The sequence below is a fragment of the Macaca mulatta genome, chromosome 9 (genome assembly GCF_049350105.2).
Source record: "Macaca mulatta isolate MMU2019108-1 chromosome 9, T2T-MMU8v2.0, whole genome shotgun sequence".
Classification (NCBI taxonomy): Eukaryota; Metazoa; Chordata; class Mammalia; order Primates; family Cercopithecidae; genus Macaca; species Macaca mulatta.
In genome coordinates, this window is record NC_133414.1 from 90,569,435 (window position 1) to 90,589,989 (window position 20,555).

At 35.2% G+C, this 20,555-nt stretch overlaps 2 protein-coding genes across 10 annotated transcripts in view; one reads left to right on the top strand and one right to left on the bottom strand.

Annotated features, from left to right (window-relative positions):
- The window catches only part of FAM13C (family with sequence similarity 13 member C), a 113,079-nt gene extending 102,875 nt beyond the window's left edge, over positions 1–10,204 (top strand). For 4 of the 8 annotated variants that reach the window (XM_077946731.1, XM_015147582.3, XM_015147583.3 and 1 more), the window contains 4 exons: positions 2,732–2,827; positions 4,190–4,389; positions 5,498–5,599; positions 8,400–10,204. In XM_077946731.1, the coding sequence (XP_077802857.1) occupies positions 2,732–2,827; positions 4,190–4,389; positions 5,498–5,599; positions 8,400–8,523 (522 nt within the window). In that variant the 3' untranslated portion in view covers positions 8,524–10,204. The remainder of the gene's footprint in view (positions 1–2,731; positions 2,828–4,189; positions 4,390–5,497; positions 5,600–8,399) is intronic. The other 4 variants (XM_077946733.1, XM_077946732.1, XM_077946734.1 and 1 more) reach the window with 1 other exon arrangement.
- PHYHIPL (phytanoyl-CoA 2-hydroxylase interacting protein like) overlaps positions 9,992–20,555 on the bottom strand; it is a 62,471-nt gene continuing 51,907 nt past the window's right edge. For both annotated transcript variants that reach the window (XM_015147585.3, XM_002805722.4), the window contains exons 3-5: positions 19,456–19,630; positions 17,424–17,541; positions 9,992–11,071 (exon numbers count right to left, since the gene is read on the bottom strand). In XM_015147585.3, the coding sequence (XP_015003071.1) occupies positions 10,537–11,071; positions 17,424–17,541; positions 19,456–19,630 (828 nt within the window). In that variant the 3' untranslated portion in view covers positions 9,992–10,536. The remainder of the gene's footprint in view (positions 11,072–17,423; positions 17,542–19,455; positions 19,631–20,555) is intronic.

The window sequence follows — 20,555 nt, forward strand, 5'->3', positions numbered from 1 at the left end:
GTCCTATATATGGTCCTGTCTTGTTCAACCTCCTCTTAGTTTTACCCCTGATACTATAAAAAATGGAGAAACTGGAAGAATAATCATCTTTTAAAGTTTATCTCCTTTTATTTATCTTTAAATTATGACAATACATTCATAGCTCTCTTTGGCTGTTTTAGGTTATTCAACATGTAACCGAAAACATAAAGGAAACCTTGTTTCCTTCATTCACATAACAAAAATGAAAAAAATAGATATATCTTGCATACCACAGCCAGCAGCAACTATAGAATTAGGGAGGAAGGATGCACTTCAGAAAGAGACAGCCATTGAATTCAGAGGAGAAAATTAGATCTGATTCTTAGCAGAAAGTGGCTGAAGAATAACAGCAAAGTCTAATGTATTTCTGCCCCCTTAGATTTGGGGTATCCTGCAGAGCTTACCTTGATTCAGTTTCCTTTATGAAGATCACTTTGCAGGCCTATAGCTTTTCTGTGAGTAGAAAACAGCTCCTGGCACATAATCCCACTACTAACCTTCCTCAGGCAATCTGCTTTCCTGTCCTCTATCTGAGGATAAGCACTTGTAGACTTAGAGGTTTCACAGTGTTTTGTACTTACTATGCATGAGGGTATGGAACCCTCACATTTCCTCAGGGATTGCTTTGATAATAATCTTAAGAGGAAGACAATGGAATCAAAGTGAAAAAGCAGTGCATACATTGTATGTGTTCCCAAATTTTTATCCAGCATCTATGGAAGATACTTTTCTATAATGGCATTCATCATTCTATCATGTGTTTTGGTTACTTTTTTCTTTTAGAATTAAATTTAGCTTTTCTAGAATCTGGGGAATATATTAAATCACAAAAATCAAATTGCAATGGAGAGATTCCAATACTACTTAAATGCATCATTTTCTGAAATACTTTCTATGGATTGTAAGTCCCAGTAAGATATTACATTAAAAAACCACTATTTCCATGTTTTCTGAACTCAGACTGAGATTTTTTTCTTCTGTCATCTATTAAAATCCCATGAAATAGATTTTGATGGGAACCTGTTGGGTTTTTTTTTTCATGGAAAGATGTATTATGAATAAAAGTGTTTAAAAAATGATTGGGTTAGAAAATGAAAAGATCTTGAGGTTATTTAAGCAATACTTAACAGGCTTCTATAGAGGGAAGCGAGAGTTAGGTCACAGCGTATGGGACTTAAAAGAAGATTGCTAAAAATTAGAGTCCTTTTTTCATATAAACCTGTGTTGATAGCTTAGTAGTAGGAATGGGAAGGTGTTGGGTACTGTGAGAATTTAAAGAAGTATGTGATACGATCTCTCTCCTCAAGAATCATTTATTTGGGCAGACAATACTGAAACAAAGAAAACAGTTAAGACTCAGATAATGAGATAAGAAGTTGAGAGAAAAGGTAGATCAATACGGGCCAGAATGGTTTGCAATTGGGATGGGAGTTGTGAGCATGAGGATAACTGGGAAGTGTAACACATGTTTGAGACATTTTCTTTTCTTTCAAGGGAGACCGATCTGGATGGCAGATCTATCTGGCATGTGTGGGTGTGTGTACTTTGATAAAAGATGCCTGGGTGATTATTCCATGAGTTATTTCTACTATTCCCTTCCAACTACTTGCCAAGTGTATATCACTGGACTAGAGTAGGAAGCTATGTTTACTAGACATGCAGAAAATTAATGCAGAATAAAAAGCAGGAAAAAAACCAATACAAGCAAAGGAGTTTGGTCACTTTGGATAAATAGGCAGATACATAGACAGATAGATAGATAGATAGGAAGCTATTTAAATTTTTATGCACAATGTGATCCACTGAAAATAGTGATTAGGGATGGGTCTTACAGCAGAGGGGTATAGAATTTATTAGTGGATCAAGAGGTTATACATCTTTTTAATGGAAGGATATTGGTAACTCCAACCTCCTTCTTGTATAGGTAGGAACTTGAGGACTCAGAGAAGTTAAATGTTTTGTCCAAAATAATTTCATTTATATCACAACTAGTCATAACCTAGTATATAATACAAGCATGTAGTGATGAAGACCTGTACAACGTTGGTGTTTGTGACTACATATAATCGGGAAAGTCTAGATAAAATATATGTTTCAGAAGAAAAATCAATGTCTGGACTGGTTTTTTAAGAATGAAAAAGTCATTAAGGAAGAGGTTCCCTAACACTTATGCATTTCAGACTCCTCCAAAAATCACATTCCTAAACTTGGACATATGCTTTAAGAAACTTTTCCAAGAAAAAACTGGCATGTGCTACATACAGTATCTTGTAAATGACTTTATGGCTAGGCACAGTGGCTCACACCTATAATTGGAGGCCGAGGCAGGCCGATCACTTGAGGTCAGGAGTTTGAGACCAACCTGGCCAACATGGTGAAACCCTGTATCTACTAAAAATACAAAATAATTAGCCAGGCATGGTGGTGCGTGCCTGTAGTCCCAGTTACTTGGGTGGCTGAGGCAAGAGAATTGCTTGGAGGTCACAGTGAGCCGGGATCATGCCATTGCACTCTGCCTGGGTGATAGAGTGAGACTCTGTCTCTAAATAAATAAATAAATAAATAAATAAATAAATAAATGACTTTCCTTTTCATGATAACTGTTGCATTATAGTATTATAATCCTTTACTTTGAGGCTTTTTGTCTGCTAAAAAATATTGATGTTTTCATTCTTGTCTGAGAGAAGAATAATAATTTCATGTTTCTCAGGTAACTAAGCAAGACAAGAACCTCATAAAGCCGCTTTATGACCGATACAGAATTATCAAGCAAATCTTGTCAACGCCTTCCCTTATTCCAACAATTGTAAGTCAGGATACTTGCATGCTGTTACTTTGTACTGATGTGTAGTTAACATGATGTCACATAGTAGTACTAGAGTTATAAAAGACCCTTCATGGCAGTATATACTGCTAACAAGGCCAGGTGTCATTTCAAAAAGTGAAAATTTGGTCTTCTCTAACCCCATTACTATACTTAACAGTGGCTGATATTAGAACTATTGTAAAATAGGAACATATAGTACTTGTATGTCTAGAGCCAATTTTAACATTTGCTTTCATTAGCTTGGGTGAAAAGAAATTCATAGATTTCAGTTTGGCATTTTCTAATTTGTAACACAGCTAGACAAAACAGAGCCTTTCTGTTCTGTGTGTTGGTTAATTTTTTCCTTTAATCAGAAAATTAACAATATATTCTTGATATAATGCAACATTTGTTTTTGGTACCATTTGGCCGTACTATACAAGATATGAAAAGATTTATTTCAATAGAAAATATAAGTACTGAAATTGAGTTAGACTACTTTTAGTAAAGAATGATTTATGGGAATACAGAACTAGAAAAGCATCACAAATCCTACTCCATCAATATCAAAACAGTTACTTGTTCAAGATATCAATATAAAAAAGAATAAATATTAACAAATATAAATTTAAGTATGCTTGAGTACATTATACTTCCACATTTTTTGAGATGGATTATACTTCCATATTTTTAAAGACATTAAGAGAATAATTATTCAGTCTTTGGAATTTTCCCATTATGGAAGCATAATTTAAAATGTAGTAGAGTTCTTATATTTCTTGCAAGAGAATCTTCTAGTTGTGATAAGAATTATCAGAACAGGTTGAGGAGTAACCCCACTTTGCTTTGGCTTTCCAATAGCTCTCCCCTGAACTTGTCAATTTTCTGGGTATCCTCTGTATCTGAATGTTGGTCCTCACTGGGACCTGACTTGGGGTATTTCTGGAGGATAAAAGTTGTCTGTAGTCCACCTCATCTTAACTCATGTCACAAGTATTAAGCTGGAGCCCAGAAGGCCTGAGTGAAAGGGAGGAACCACTTGATAGTATAGTCCAGACTGGACCATATCCTAATGCTCTGTGCCTTCATTGGCCCAGAAGACACAGATGAACTTGGTGAGTTAAGTTTTAGCCCAGCATGGCTGCTGCCTTTTTGCTCATTAACTTCTGCAGGTTTTTAATGAAACTGAGGAAGAACTCTTCTTGGTTGCTTCCATCCCAGTTCTCAGTAGGCATTTGGGTCACCTACTGGTTTTCATGACATTGATTTATGGTTCCCCTTCTCGTATTTTTTGTTTGTTTGTTTCCTCAAGAGGCACTGAGCATTACGTGACTTACTTTCTTTAACTCTGCCTGTGATAAGCAGGAGGAAGAGGACTCTGATGAAGACCATCCACAGGGAAGCCAACAACCTTCTTTGCCAGATCCAGCATCTCACCTTCCTGTTGGTGACCACCTCACCTACTCTAATGAGACTGAGCCTGTTAGGGCCCTTCTACCAGATGAAAAGAAAGAAGTAAAACCACCAGCTCTCTCCATGTCTAATTTACATGAGGCTACCATGTGAGTATGAATCCTAAGTGTAGAGTCTCCTCTTAACTCCTTCTGATCTGATACCAGCATATGAAGCAGAGCTGGCCTTTGAAAATGCTGGATTCAAAGGGGTGGGTCAACAGTTCTCAGGGCCTTTATCCTAGACTCTTACATTTAGATGAGATAGTTTTTCCACTAGAAATCCACTTGGTAGTAAGCAAATGACTTGCCCTTTGTCTCTTAAATGGCCCTTCAGATAGAAGCCATTTGGATTTTCATTAATATCATCATTATTATTATCATTATTCAGTAGCTGGCATTCCTCATGATAATCTGGCCTTCTTTGGTTTGTATCTTACAGCCCAGATTATGAGATTTAGTTTAGTTTAATTTAATTTGACAGAAGTGTCTATCAGAGAAAGCAAGCAGAAAACCCTTTTTTTGGTGGTGATTCTAAAGGAGTTATTCCTAACTTTTCAAGGGGTGTTGGACTTTTTTGAAACCAACAGAATTGTTTTAAGAGAAAGCCCATATATAATTTCAAGTTCACAGAATCTCTGAAACCATACATGAGTTTGGTCTGCTTGTGTATACCACATTCCTGCTCTAGCGTGTATGACTTTTCTCTCATCTTGGTAGAATGAAGTGAGTAGAATTCACAATGTAACTATAGCTTTCTTCTAGGTCTTATTTTCATTCACAGGGGTTATGCCATTCTCCTAATATTCCTACACTTATTTCTCTAGATTAAGAATAGAATTGTCTTTAAAAGCTGTTCCTCTGTATCTCTTCAGTCTATCACCAAATGCTGATGAGTATTCCTTCAAAATATCCCTTCCCTCATCCATCTATATTGCTGTTACCCTTTCCAGTTCTTTCAGTGGATTCAATCAATCTGCTTGCCTCTTGTCTGTCCTTTCCCATATCTTGTGATATTTTTTCCATCAGGTAATTTTCCCTGCTTATGTGCTTGCCTATGGTCAGGCTCTATGTGTGTCATATTTACCCAAAAGACACTCTTATGCTCAGAACACTTTTCAATCGTAGTATGCTTTTTTGGCTGAACAGATAAATCTGCTCACGATGATCTCTCAATTATGCCAGTGCCCAGTAATGACAAATATTCTACCTTATATAGGCCTGTACTTCTTGACCATCTCCGAGAAACTAGGGCTGACAAGAAGAGACTGCGGAAAGCCTTAAGAGAATTTGAAGAACAGTTTTTTAAACAAACAGGAAGGTACGTGTGGGCAGAGAGATTTTTAAAGCTAATACTTCCTAGAGAATTACTGTTAAAAATGACCTGCAATTTTTTGCAGGAACGGTGACTTTTTACAAAATGTGTATCATTTTCACACTGGCTTAGACTCAGGATTTGTCCAATGCAACATTCTAATATTGCCAATATTAGGGATGTTTTATGGGACATGGTAGCTGTCAGGTATGACATCAATCTGTAAAAAATAAAAGTTAAACTCTAAAAATCTCTAACTTTGCACAATAAATCTCGACATAAATACATGAATTGTGTGGTCTATTCACCTTAGTCCCTGGCAGGTTTTCCATTTTAGCCTACCAGGATATTCTTTGGGACTGGACCTACTGAGTGAAAAGCTTTTTGCATTCAGCCAACAGAGATGTATCAACTTATTTTCTAGTTGGAATCTTCCTTTCAAGTTGATTGCAAAAGTCCAACTTACCTTTATGGTGATGTTAACTAATCTAGTGAGAAATGTTATGTGGCTCATAAATTTAGAACATAAAGCATTTGTTGTTATTTTTCCTTTTCCATCCTTTTTTCTTTTATAAAATGTTCATGTAACATTCCTTGTAAAACATTCCTTGGAGTAGTAACTTTGTCTGGACTGTCTGCTATTATTATACCTTGGATAAATATGTGACTTACACTATAAAGTTCCTGATCTCTGCCTCTTTTGGATTAAAGGTATTCTATGGGAATTTTTCATTCAGGGAAATATTTGTGGAGATGTTATCAAATATTCTAAATCTAAACAGTCATTACATATGAGAAATGACACTTTAAGATGTGCATACATTCATTTCATAAATTTGAGTTCCCTGAATAAATTTATATTTTTAGCAATTTGAACCCAGGAATCTATCTTAAGGGGTTTGATAACTTCCCAGTGTGCTACTAGTTCTGCCTAGTGGATCTGCAGTGCCACTTGGTATGCTTTTGTCATACAGGGAAGTTAGTTATGGTGTTAGGTATGGTGTTCTACTGCACCTATGAGTCTTAAACCCACTTCAGATAAGCCTATATATGGCTATGAAGTTGTATGCCCCCTTGTGGTGATATATTTCAACCAAATGCACAAGTGATGATCTTTTACAACTAAAATCAAACAGTTGAGTGGCTAGGAAATATGGACCTTAATTTTGTTTATCTAAGACATTTTATTGGGAAGGCCTAAGTATCAGTAAGGTAAAATAACCATGCAAATGGATTACTAAAATGTTTAAGGCACTATAAATATTCTTGGCAATATTTGCCATACAAGAGGCATGAGAATCATATAGATATTACATTATTATTAATGATTATGAGCTTGGAACTGTGCTAAGCACTTTAGTATGTTTTATATAATGGGGAAACTGCTTCAGGAAAGACTTGGCAAAACTTTCCATCCTTGTCAAAGCACTCTTATTAGCCAAAATGGAATATGCAAAACTAGGCAAAATTACATAATGGATTATTAATGTTTCTCTGTAATAATTAGATAATTTCTTTACTTAGATCTATTTATACAAATTAAGGTGATATTCAGACATCCAGTTATGATAAGTTTGACTCATAACACAGAATGAAGACAAAGGATTTATGTTATATACTTTAGACAATAGTCAAGAAGAATGCTGTCTATGGATTTGTATACTGTTTTGAGTTCTGTACTAGAAATTGCAGGGCAATAAATAGTGTTGAAATACAAGTAGATACTATATTCTTAATCTGTATAGATTAGCTTGTTTTTTATTTGGTAAGAGATAGAAATATCTCTTTATCATTACTGGGAAAAATAGAAGGGAGCTAAAGATAAAACATTAAATATATGCTATTTACCTGGTTTCAGCCATACTAATGTTAGAGAATATTTGTGGTTATATTCAGTTGTAATTGTGGTGACTATATCTGTGTCCTCTACCCCTTGAATTTCAAAGTCCTGGGTGGAAATGTTTTCAAAGCAATTGGCTATCTTATTAACCAAGAAAACAAGAGTCTTCTGAGACCCTGTCACAATTATTCCCTTTAGAAAACGTATCTTGACAACATATTTTTGTGGGAAGGCAAATGGTTTTAACTCCTGATATTACCAAGTTATTCTTCCAAGTAAACAGCAAGAGTATATGTACGCATACGTATAAAAATCTATGCATTGTTACATGTCTAGCTTTAGTAGAATTAGTGTACAGAAGATAACCACCACGATTTAGACTCTCATAAATTACTTCAATCAAGGACCAGCTCAGTGGTTCTACTACATATTAGCAGAGATAGGTATTACAATTACAAGACAATCTGGAAACGTTTCAAGTTTGTAAGACAGACCCTGAATGCTTTTCTTGTTACCATAAGTTTATAAATGATTTTTATAATGAAATTTCTGTATTTTCAGGTTAAAATTTTTGACAACTCTATTAAGGCTGAACATTTTGTACAGGTGTAGGGCTGTGGCAGATAACGGAAGAATGACAGGACAAAGAATGCCTTGAAAGTTCTATTTCTTGTTTGTTTGTTTCTCCTTAGATCTTTTCACTTACTCCATTGTTGTAAGTCTAAGCACTAGCCACATATTTGCAAAACACTTATGACATTCAAGTTTTCAAAGGTTACTGTTATTTAGAAGTTTAGTAACACATGGAAGAAGGAGTGAATGAAGGTGAAAGGGAAGGAAAAGAAGACATGATGCAAAAACCAAGTGGAAGCTGTCACAGTATACTTTCTCATGTATGAATTATAAAAGAATATTTAATAATGACTTGATTCATTGTGAACTAATAAATGTATTTTTGTTTTGCAGAAGTCCACAAAAGGAAGATAGGATACCAATGGCAGATGAGTATTACGAATATAAGCACATAAAAGCCAAACTGAGACTATTAGAGGTCCTCATCAGCAAGCAAGATGTGGCCAAAACTATTTGAGGTTCGGGAAATGTTATGATCACTTTCACCCATGATATAAAGTAAAGTTTATTTTCCTCTGCCATCCTTGCTAAGTAGTTTTGACACAATGAAAATGGAAGCACTTTAGTGGTAGTATTAGCTGTTTTCAAGAAGGAATAGCAAGTTTAATTATATACAAGGAGAAGGGATTTAAATGGGGGGAAGGATACAACAGGTAGCCTTATAATTGGGAAAAAATTCAGTGTCCTCCATGCCAAGCAGAAAACTCATAGTCAATACAAGTATTTTAAAAAATGTCTAATATTTTATCAAATCTAAATAACATAGCTAGGATGCTTGTTAGGGAAAGTTTATTTAGTATCCAAAGATTGTTTATGTTGATGTATGGAAAAGAGCATGATTTTTAAAAATCAATCAGAGGAGGAAAAGAAATTCTGCTTTTCAAGTAGGAAGGAATGTACCTAGCAAGAAAGTAATTTATTTGAAACTTCTAATGGATTTTTGAGTGATAAAACATTTACTACCTTGTCCTTTAAGTCTGCTAGGCTCTCAGTACCCTAAAATAACCTAGATTGTGTTACTGCTATTTTTTTTATTTCTCTATAAAAATAACACATTATTTTATCTGGTATTTGAAATTTTACATTTCTGGTTACCAAAGTTCATTCTGATAGCATGTACTTTGTGAATTATTATCTTTGTCTATAACTGACAGATGTTTATATTAAAATAAAATATTGTATTAAAAATTTAAAATAGGTATTTTGGATAGATATGTGTCTGCAGTATATAATCTAATATGTCCATAGTATTATTGCTAATCTTTTTGTTTACTATAAGATGATATAACTATTTTTTCATTGGGAATATACATTTTTCTTAATGTTCCAACATCTATACTTTGTAAAGTCAAAACATTTCCCATGAGCTGTAGTTATTCTTCCTTCTGTACAAAATGAAAGGTTTGGAAATTGCCCTGATACCTTGAAAAAGAAGCCAGAATATTTATTTGCTTCATCAACTTTAGTGTATATCATTTTGTGTTATTTTATACTAAAACATGTTTATTATTTTCATTTTTGTAAAAGGAAGTAAAAGGTCAACATTTTCCCTCATGTACCAACCTTGTTTGTATTTCTATTTTCTGTAACATTTAAGTATGATGTTGAAGAAATTCACATTTTCTTATAGTTTGGATGGGAAGACTATTGACTATTTCAGAAACAGACTATTTCAGAGGCTTATTGTTTTCTCTGTATTTACCTAATATTTTATAACTTTTATGAATCAGAATAATGTCCTTCATACATTTGTTTAATTGAAGTCATCTACTTGTAACAGGACAGATACACAACTATTTGAGGTTTACAAATTACATCTTTGATAAGGGAAATGGTTTCGTGACATGTACACAATTGCTATTAAAATGTAACTCTATATATTCTATATGATTGTAAATATTTTATACAACAATACAAATAAAATATTTTTCTATTATATTTATTATGTTGAAACACAGTAGTTGTTTCCTGTTAGCTAATATAAATAACATAAATAACACTGTCAAACAAGAAGTTGGAAGTGCTGACAATTCTAGGCTTCAAGATTTAACTCATGCTGCAATTACACCCTTTCATGCGGTTTGGAGTTATCCCAATATTTGTTCAGTAGATTAAAATGAATGCATATTTAAACACCATTTATAAGCCATTATTGTGTACTTTGCTAAAGCGGTCTATATAACTGTTTTGTTATGTTTGGCATAAAGGAAACATAAAAACATTGCAGCATCTAGGCAATAAAGTGTCAGAAGGAGAACTTAGGGTATTTCATCATTGAAAGTAGTGGGAGGGGTAGGGAATAGGAAAACACTAAAATGGCTCTGAATGGAATTTGGAAAGTGGTAGTTCGTTTTTGGTGACAGTGGCATGTGCATGCTTCAGTGGAAAACATCTGGTGATGAAAAGGGACAACAGGACCAATGCTCCTAATGGAGGAAAAGGGGCTGAGTAAGAATAAGAAAAGTGGGCATTAACGTCCAACACTGATATTACAGGTTTTGCAGCTGGGATCTTTCTTTGCATTTGCCGTAGACAAACTCATGAGCTGATGACCAGTGATTTCTGCCACGGTGCCCAGAGAAAGATCCACAGGGTCAGTGTAAATGACTTCTAAAATGACATCCTGGGCATGGTGGTAAACCAGCACCCCATCTTCTTCTGTACAGGTCAAAAATTTATTATCCTTAGAATTTAGTTGAGGAAGGCGCTGTTTACAAAATTCATCTCCTGGTGATCCCACAGGAGCAATAACAAGAATCACATAATGATAAGCAGTGTACATACAGTAGAAGTCCCCAAAGTATAAGTTAGTGTTGGGGTTAAAAAGTTTTTCTGCGGCAATCTCAAACCTGTATCTTCCATAAGGTGAATCCTGGGGTGGCTTTCCAGTATTGAATTCAGTGCTGCAGCTGAAGAAGATGCCTTCTAGTTTTCCACTGATAGGAGAGCCATGGCTACCACTGTTATCCTTGACAGAGGGCTGCATAGCATTCCCATGATGTTCTCTGCAAGAGGAAACAAGTGGTCACTGCTTAATACAATAGTGGTAAACCCACTGATTTATATATTTGAATAGCCTAAAAGTCAAACATCTACTGTTAAAGGCCTGAATACCCCTCTTACTATCAGAATAAGGGGACAGCATCTTTTGACATATTACCTATAGATGGCTGAATTCTAGCTTTGACCTTGAGGTAGGGATGATCTGCTACAAGCCTTGGAGACTTTGTATTAAATTAACATAATAATGTAAATTTCCTGACCAGAAAAATCAAACTGGAATTAGAAACCTTACTGGTAAAATCACACATACATTAGGTGCCAACTAGGTTTCAGAAGTGGCTTTGTGAAGAGAAAACTGAACTAAAGTTATTTGTTAGTTAAATATATTGAATGTTTCTTTAACGCATGATAGATTTAGTCATAAAATGAGTGCTGTCCATTTATACTGGCACAAAAGTGTTTTGTTTTGGCTTTTTTTTTTTTTTTTTTGAGACAGAGTCTCGCTCTGTTGCCAGACTGGAGAGCAGTGGCGCAATCTCAGTTCACTGCAACCTCTGCCTCCCAGGTTCAAGCAATTCTCCTGCCTCAGCCTTCAGAGTAGCTGGGACTACAGGAATGCGCCACCATACCCAGCTAATTTTTGTACTTTTACTACAGAAAGGGTTTCACCATGTTGGCTGGGATGGTTTGATCTCTTGACCTTGTGATCCGCCCACCTTGGCTTCCCAAAGTGCTGGGATTACAGGCATGAGCCACCACACTCAGCTCGCTTTGGCTTTTTAACCCAAGGACAGTAATCAGGTTATTTCTCTGGCATTTTGCTTAAAACAGTGCTGGCTACTCCCCCTTTACCTCACCCCCAGATCCATTCATTCTCCACCACAGTCTTCCACTATGGCTTGGGACTCTATCACTCAGTTCCTTATCTCTTGGTCCCTTCCATTTCAGTTCTACCAATGTGAGGCACCAGCATATATAGAGTAGTATATAGAGTAGTAGGAGGTAAAGCTTTGGGTGTGTCTTCCTGTATTTCCTCCATGCTTCGGGGCCTTGTGGTTCTGGCAGGGCTGGGTTCTTCATAACTGTGTATCTCTGACTACTGCTACTGCTGGATGAATTCCTATTCCCTTTAATTCCCAAGAAGAGTAAAACTTTTCAATTCTTGCTCGTGCTAGTTCTTGGTTACTTTAGCATCCCCTGTTTGTTACCTTAACCCTGACTACACCTCTATGAGGGGTAGTTTTGTTAAATTCTCTCCAGAATTCCCCAAGTGTGCCTTTTTTTTTTTCTGGGTCCCTGACCAGCATGACTTGGGAAGCAAAGTTCAAGCTACTACTCAAGTAAGGGAAAGTTCCCCCAGTCAACGTGCTTCTTAAAGAGTTTATGGGTCAGTGAAATGCCTGGATCAGCCTCTGAATTTAGCAGCAATGGGTCTCAAATTCTACCACCTGAAAACCACCTAGGGAGTTTATTAAAAATGCAAATTCAAGGAAAGACCAAAAAATTGTCACAGTTAAGAGAATACGGAAATACAACAAATAAATGTAGTGTGTTATCCTGGATGTGACCTATACTTTTACTTGTACTGTTCTTTTTTTCTTTCTGATGTTCCAAGATTCCTTCTTTTATTATTTCCTTCCTTCCTGTTTCAGAAACTTCTTTTAGGATAGATATGCTGTTGACAAATCCCCTTAGTTTTCCTTCATCTGAGCATATCTTAATTCCCTTTTATTATTGAAGGATATTTTCACTGGATATAGGATTCTCAGTTGACAGTGCTCTTTCAGCATTTGAAAATATTATGTCACTTTCTTTTGGTCTAGGTAGTTTCTGATGATGATGTCATTCAAATTGTTTTATTTTTCCTTATATAGTGGTGTCTTATATCTCACCACTTTCAATGTTCCCCCCCACCCCCGCTTTGGCCTGCAGTTTTCAGTTTGTAATGTATCTTGGCATGGATTTCTTTGGGTTTATCCCATTTAGGGTTTTCTCAGCTTGAATCTGTATGTTTATGTTATTTGGCAAATTTGGGAACATTTTGGCTATTATTTCTATGAATACTTTTTCAGCCCCACCCTCTTTCTCCTTTCCTTCTTGACTTTAACATCATGAATATTAGCTCTGCTATAGTCTCACATGTCCATAAGACTGATATTTTTTTTTTCAGTGAGTTTTATCTCTGTTGTTCAATTTGGGTAATTTCTATTCTATCTTCAAGTTTACTATTTTTTTCTCTTTGTCCTCTTGAATCTGCTGTGGAATCCATGGAGTCTATTCAGCTTTTGACTTCACTTACTGTGTTTTTATGTTCCAAAATTTTCATTTAATTCTTTGTATCTTCTATTTCTTTGCTGCTTCTGTTTTTATCTGTTTTAAGTGTGTTAGTGTGTGCTTGTTGAACTATTTTTATGGTGGCTGCTTAAATATTTTTGTCAGATAATTCCAAGATCTGCATTATTTTGGTTTTGGTATCTTTGATCATCTTTTCTCATTCAGGTTAAGATTTTCCTGGTTCTTGGTGTGATACATGAGTTCCATTTGTATCCTAGGCATTTTAAGTTTTATGTGATTATATTTTGGATCAGATTTAAATCTAGTATTTTAGCAGGACTCCTCTTGACTATCTACCAGTGGGTGAAGAGTATGGGGTAGTCACTTCATTGATGTCAGATGGGGATAGAAGTCCAGGTTTCCTACTCAGTCTCCAGTGACACAGGGTAGGGAGGGGGGTCAGTTACTACTTGGAGGAGGTAGGAGTTTAGGCTTCCACTAGGCCTATGTTAACATAGTCTAGGTCAGAGAGAGAAGGGGTGTCTCATTACTACTTGACATGTGGCTTCACATACTATGAGGACAAGCCTCGTTTTCTTTGGGCAGTGGTGGAAAGTCTGGGTTCCCTATTCAGGCTTCTCTGATACCACCCTAGCAGAGGATGGAGGGAGAAGGATGTCCTCTTATAGATGTAAAAGGATAGAGGTCTAGGTTCCCCACTTAGCGTTGGCTGGTACATGAGGGACTACAGTTTTTTTGGTTTTTTTTCTATACTGTTTGCCTGGGGTATGGTGGTTATTGTCTAAAAGGTTTCTGTATTCCAAGACATCTCAGTCTCTTTCCTGATCCTGTGGGTAAAGAGAACAGACTTTCTGGTGTTCTTTGTTTCTTTTTTGTCTGTGCTCATTGGCACAGACAAAAGAGACATCTTTGTATCCCATTAACACTGAAGTGCTCAATAATCTGTTTCTTGAATGAATGAGTAAACAATAGATAAATGTGGGAGAAATAGGGAAAAGAGTATTTACTCCATCCTTTCCCTGTTCAAAATGTCTCTTCTTGGTTACATTCTCATTAACAAAATCCAAATATCTATATATGTGTCCTACATGGATCTCTAAGTGCAATTACATGAAATAATAACAGCAACATATATATAAACAGAAAATGTGTACTAGGACCTGCACTTTGAGGATATACAATTTGACACCAGAGGTAGAGGAATTCCCACACATGTCTACCAATCTCAGTGAATTCCTGAAACCCTTCAGATATAAAAGGAGTATTTTAAGGACAATTAGGCTACCTAGTGAATATGAACAAGGGGTAAGAGAGAAAGTGGTGTTTTCATTTGGAGTATGGGAAAGCAATGTTCATTTAGGAATTCATTTCTAGAGGAAGAGGTCAAAATGAGTTCATTCCTTATGGACTGAATAAGAATTTATCCAGTTTTTCATAATTTAAAATGGATTATAAACTTTGGAAAGTTTATCCAGTAATTTAAATTTTCCTTTCTGTTCAAGCATTCTGAATAACAAGATGATATTTAAAATGGATTTTAATCAAGGAAATGTGTCTTAATTAGAGTTAATGACAAAAAAAAATCAACATCCATGAAATCAATGTCTACTACTTTTTAATAAGGCTTCTTAAAAAAGCAATGTCGAAAAATTATACCACACTGTGGAAAGTATATTTATTTATATGTACTGCACCAAGACATATTTTACATGGATTTTATAACTATCATTATGGAAAACTTAACAAAGGTAAATTTTCTTGTTAGTAAACACAGCTTTCATACTGGTAGCTGGGAGTAAAATCATGCAATATACACAATAATTATCCATTTTCTAGGCACTCTGTCTTTATTTTTATTTTTTTTTTATTCTTGGAAGCATTTTTGAAAACAGATGAAGCAAACTTTAGATCATTAAAGGCCCTAAAAACAAAGGCCAGTTCCCATTCAAGGGACAGAGAAAAATCACAGAGAAATACTGCCCTCCAGTGGCCACCTAAAATAGATGTTGGCAATGTACTAGGAATATAAACCTAAAATCCAAGATGTAATTATTCTTTTGATGTATTTCTTACCAAAGACAACAGAAATATGGAGGGGTTTTTTTTGTTTTCAAATTTTATACACAACAAATACAGACAGTTCCTGACTTATGATGGTTTGGTTTACAATTGTTTGACTTTATGATGGTGTGAAAATGATGCATATTCAGTAGAAACTGTACTTTGAATGTTGATCTTTTCAACACTTTTTTTTTTTTTTAATAAAATAGGCTTTCTGTTAGATAATTTTGCCCAACTGTGGGCTAATGTGATCTGAAAGTGTTTAAGGAGGCTAGGCTAAGCTATGATGTTTTGTAGGTTAGGTGTATTAAATGCATTTTCAACTTACAATGCGTTTAATGGGACATAACCCTACCGTAAGTCAAGGAGCATCTGTATAAAGAAACACCTTCCTTGCTGAGTCTATATGGTCATTGTCAATCCACAACTGACAAGCACAATAATTTATGTTATATGTATCAGTCTGTACACTCTAAATTAGGTGAATGGTATCTACCAGGAATTATATAGACTCTAGAGTAAATACCAATAGAGAAAATGAAGGACTAAACTCTGTATTTATAAGATATTCAAACAAATGGCAGGAATATTTTTTTCGCCATCAAAATATATAAAAATATATTCTATTGCTAAGTACTTAATTTGAAGAACACAGATGCCTATGTGTGTTCTTCTCTCTCTCATTCCTGTTGCATTTTCCACAGCTTGAAGCTGATTTAAATCTGGAACCATGATCTTCATTTAAGAGAAACTAGAGAAGTATGAAAGAAACAAATACAAAGAACAACAAAGTTTCCTAAATACTTTTCATACATAGTCCTGTCAACTTAAGAATCCTTTAGAGTCTGAAGTGAGGCTTTTAAAATGATAAATTATAGGGAATGCTATGTAAGAAGTTTTACAACCTATATAGCATTTGCCATTTTAAAAGCCTTAGTCTCACTAAGGCTTTTAAAACACAAAACACACATCTGGGCTATTTATTCTCTTCAAATTTTCTTCTACAAACATGAAAGTGCTGTAAGTATAAAAACTACCTGCAGGATAGGGTTCTTTTAACTTCTCAGGAACTGTTTCCAGGGATATACGTAGGCTATCTTAGAAATTTTAGTAAAATCACTAGAATTTAAAAGTAAACAAAGGAGATTATCCTCATGATAACTAATTCAAGATAACAGCTGGTATGTTTTGGCTGTGTCCCCACCTAAATCTCATCTTGACTTGTAACTCCCACAATTCCCACATGTCATGGGAGGAACCCGGTGGGAGTTGATTGAATTATGGGGAGGGGGGATCTTTCCTGTGCTGTTCTCATGATAGTGAATGAGTCTCATGAGAGCTGATGGTTTTAAAAAGGGGAGGAGTTTCCCTGCACAAGCTCTCTTTTTGCCTGCTGCTATCCATGTAAGGTGTGACTTGCTTCTCCTTGCCTTCCACCATGATTGTGAGGCCTCTCCAGCCATGTGGAACTGTAAGTCCAATAAACTTCTTTCTTTTGTAAATTACCCAATCTTGGGTATATTTTATCAGCAGCCTGAAAAAATACAACAGCTAAAAGACATCTACTTAGGTAGAAGTCTGCGAATCCCACCTGATTCACCATAATATTTCATGAAACAGTCACTCTTTTATCCTCTCGTTTTCAATGTCTTAAAAAGACCCACAAGAAGAGGAAAAAATTAGTAGTCAGTATGAAGTAGACAGCAGGACGAGTGTGTACATGAAATGCTCATCAATCTAAATACCACAGGTTTAAGATCCTCTAGTCAAATGGGCAGGAACTGGTATCACAAATGATTATGGAAAGGAATCTAAGTGAAATAGAAAAAAATCTCATGATCTTTTCTACTTAATTTTTCTGGAAAATAAAATTCCGTATAGTTATTTTGAAAAGAAATCTAGCACTGCTATTTGACAGAACTAGAATCAAGGGAAACCTGAGCCTAAAATTTGAAACTATATTTAGTAAAACAAATCACTATATATTTTGAATCTTACCGAACATAGTCAAAATATTCTTTGTGCTGATTACGATAAAAAACAGAAAACTTAAGCATGCGTCCTGCAATCACTTCAGCCTTCTCCAACAATTGTGTTAGATGAACTTTTGAATAGTCTGGAAAAAAACCAAAAAAGTTTGTTATTAAAAATTTTGCACCAAAAGTACCAACTATATACTTAATAAATTGAAGATTATTAAAATTCATCTATAGGGAATTCAACTTAATAAATAGGAAATTCCATTTAAAAAAGAAAATATTCATTGTCTGTGTGGCACATTTTTCTTTCTACAAAACATTTTTGTTATGGTTTATGGTTGTTTCTTAGAATACCTTTGCCTGCATTTTTCCATTTTTTGCAATTAGAGATACTGAAACAATTAAGTTAAATAACTTTTCATAATCCAAGTAATATCCATTAGCACCATACTAGCTTTTCTTCAACCAGTTGATAAACTGAATAAAAGAAGCTTATAATCCGCAACCAATAGAAAAGTTGGACAGCAAAAATAGTAATGAGTACATAAGACTTGGGTACACAACATGCTTGAAACTCTAAAGCATCTGTCAAAGTAATCTGATTTTTTTTAACCCACTTTTTGTTTTGAAAGTTGTTTGAGAATTGCTGTCTAACTCCTATACCAGAAACTAGGGAAATATTTTGGCCTGTAAAGATTAGTAACAATTTCCAAACAGAAGCAACCTAGTTAAATTGCTTCATTGGCTCAATAAACAGTTACTGAGATTAGAATATACGATGTAAAAGGTACTATGCAAAATTAGATGATCAAGTTAAAAGATAAAAAAAGATATTACTATTCCTTGCAAAGAACTGATAATCTAAGAGAAGAGATAAATATATGTACAATAATGATTTATTATGGTAAGTATTAGCATTTTGAGATTGGGATAAGCACAAGGTTTTAAACGCTGTCATAGACTAGAAAAGAAGTAGCTTAGCCTGTAGCATTCTATTTTATTTTATTACCAATACATTGTACAGTGCCTAGCTCACAGTATGGGCTTAATTAATGTTGAATGAATTCAATGTTCAGATTAAAAGTCAACTTATATAAAATAGCTTTATCAAAACTTAGAGTCAAGGTTATTGATAAAGCTTATGTGAAAAGTCTGTAAATTACTCTGATAAACAAGAGCTTTGAACAGGTTAAGCTCCTTGTAGATTCAGCCTCTCTCTATAATTTTTTATAGGAAACAGTCATCTTGATGAACAGGAGGAAACAAAGTTTCTTTCTAAAAGACAAAAGGAAAGGATGACAGGAGTACTCAGGCAGAGATATCTTTGTATCCCATTAACACTGAAGTGCTCAATAAATGACTGTTTCTTGAATGAATGAGTAAACAATAGATACATGACTGAGATGAATGATAATGTTTCCAATCTAATGGAATATTAAGGTTCAGTTCCACATCAAACCTCCCAAAACAATGGCTTTGAGGTACTTTCTAGTGAAGGAAAGACACACATATGTATACAGGACACTAGTTTAGATGCAGATTTTCTTAAGGTCTTTTAGTACTCCAGTGAAAAATCTAGTAACATTTCTGCTAGGGACAGTCACTGAGATCTGCCTCCATTCACCTGAATTAGAAAAGGATTTTTGTAGTTTCTGCCTTTCAGTATTGGTGAAAATGAAAAAGGAAAAAAAAAAAAAAAAAAAAAAGAAGAAGAAGAAAGCTCTGTCCTCTCTCAAAATGAAGCTAAAAAATATGCTGAGTATATTTTCAAACTGCATACCTTTTTATTTGCACAGTTTTCATCTTGAAAAAATCAAACTATGGATATAGAAAAAAAGTGATTTGAAGCCATTACTCAGATTTTTCTGGGAACTTCAGCTTCCTCCAATCAATACAACATTGTTTATTCTGTTACACAATGCTACTGACAGTGCAAAAAATGACCAATGTCATATATATCACCTTGCAATTACAAAAAAGAAATATTTTTCTATAATTAGCTTTCCCAGATCAATTAACTTTTTTTCTGTATTTGTACCTAGTTCTCTTACCTGCAGTGCAGAATTCTATAATTTCACTCCATTCAGACACAACATAATCACCATCAACTTGTTTTGAGGCAGTCTGCACTGCTACCGTATATTCAGTTCTTGGACTTAAAAACCAGTGTCCACGGACAGTCATAGGCAAGGGAACAGCTTTTGCCACCAATTTTGTGGGAACATCCTAGGAATGAAAGAAGGAAGAGAGAGAGAAAAATGAGAGGAGACAGAGAGGGAGGAAGGAAGTGAAGAAGGAAGAAAAGGGAGAAGAGAGGAAGGAGGGAAGAGAGAAGGAGGGAAGGCACAAGGGAAAGAGGGAGGGAAGGAAGGAGGGGAAAGGAGGAAGTTAATTTAGTAGTATAACTTTAATCAACTGTAAACAATGGAGAAGAATTTATTAAATTCCTGACTGACAATAGAATTTTCTGCTTAAAGATACTTAACAATTATTATATTTAAATCTCTTATTTGCCATATGCAAAAAACTAAGAACTAACTTTATCAAGAGACAAGCTTGAGGTCATACAGCTTGTTAATAACATAAATGTACTTGGATTCCAGTTTTCTTGATTTCTAATATGGTGTTTCTTTCTGTACACTATATGCTCCTCAAAATGCAGCATTCTCATACTAAATGACAAAACTTTAAAAAACAGAGGCATAAAAGATAAAGTTCAATAGTATTAAAATATTATATTTGGTTAACTTATACTATCCAATAATTTTACTAAAGCTGCCCATTACTTGATATTTTACATGTTAAAGGAGAAAACACTAAAAATACGAATTTTTACTTCACTTTCTTTTTTTTTTTTTTTTCTTTTTTTGAGACAGAGTCTTGATCTGTCGCCCAGGCTGGAGTGCAGTGGCCAGATCTCAGCTCACTGCAAGCTCCGCCTCCTGGGTTCACGCCATTCTCCTGCCTCAGCCTCCGGAGTAGCTGGGACTACAGGCGCCCGTCACCTCGCCCAGCTAGTTTTTTTGTATTTTTTAGTAGAGACGGGGTTTCACTGTGTTAGCCAGGATGGTCTCGATCTCCTGACCTCGTGATCCGCCCGTCTCGGCCTCCCAAAGTGCTGGGATTACAGACTTGAGCCACCGCGCCCGGC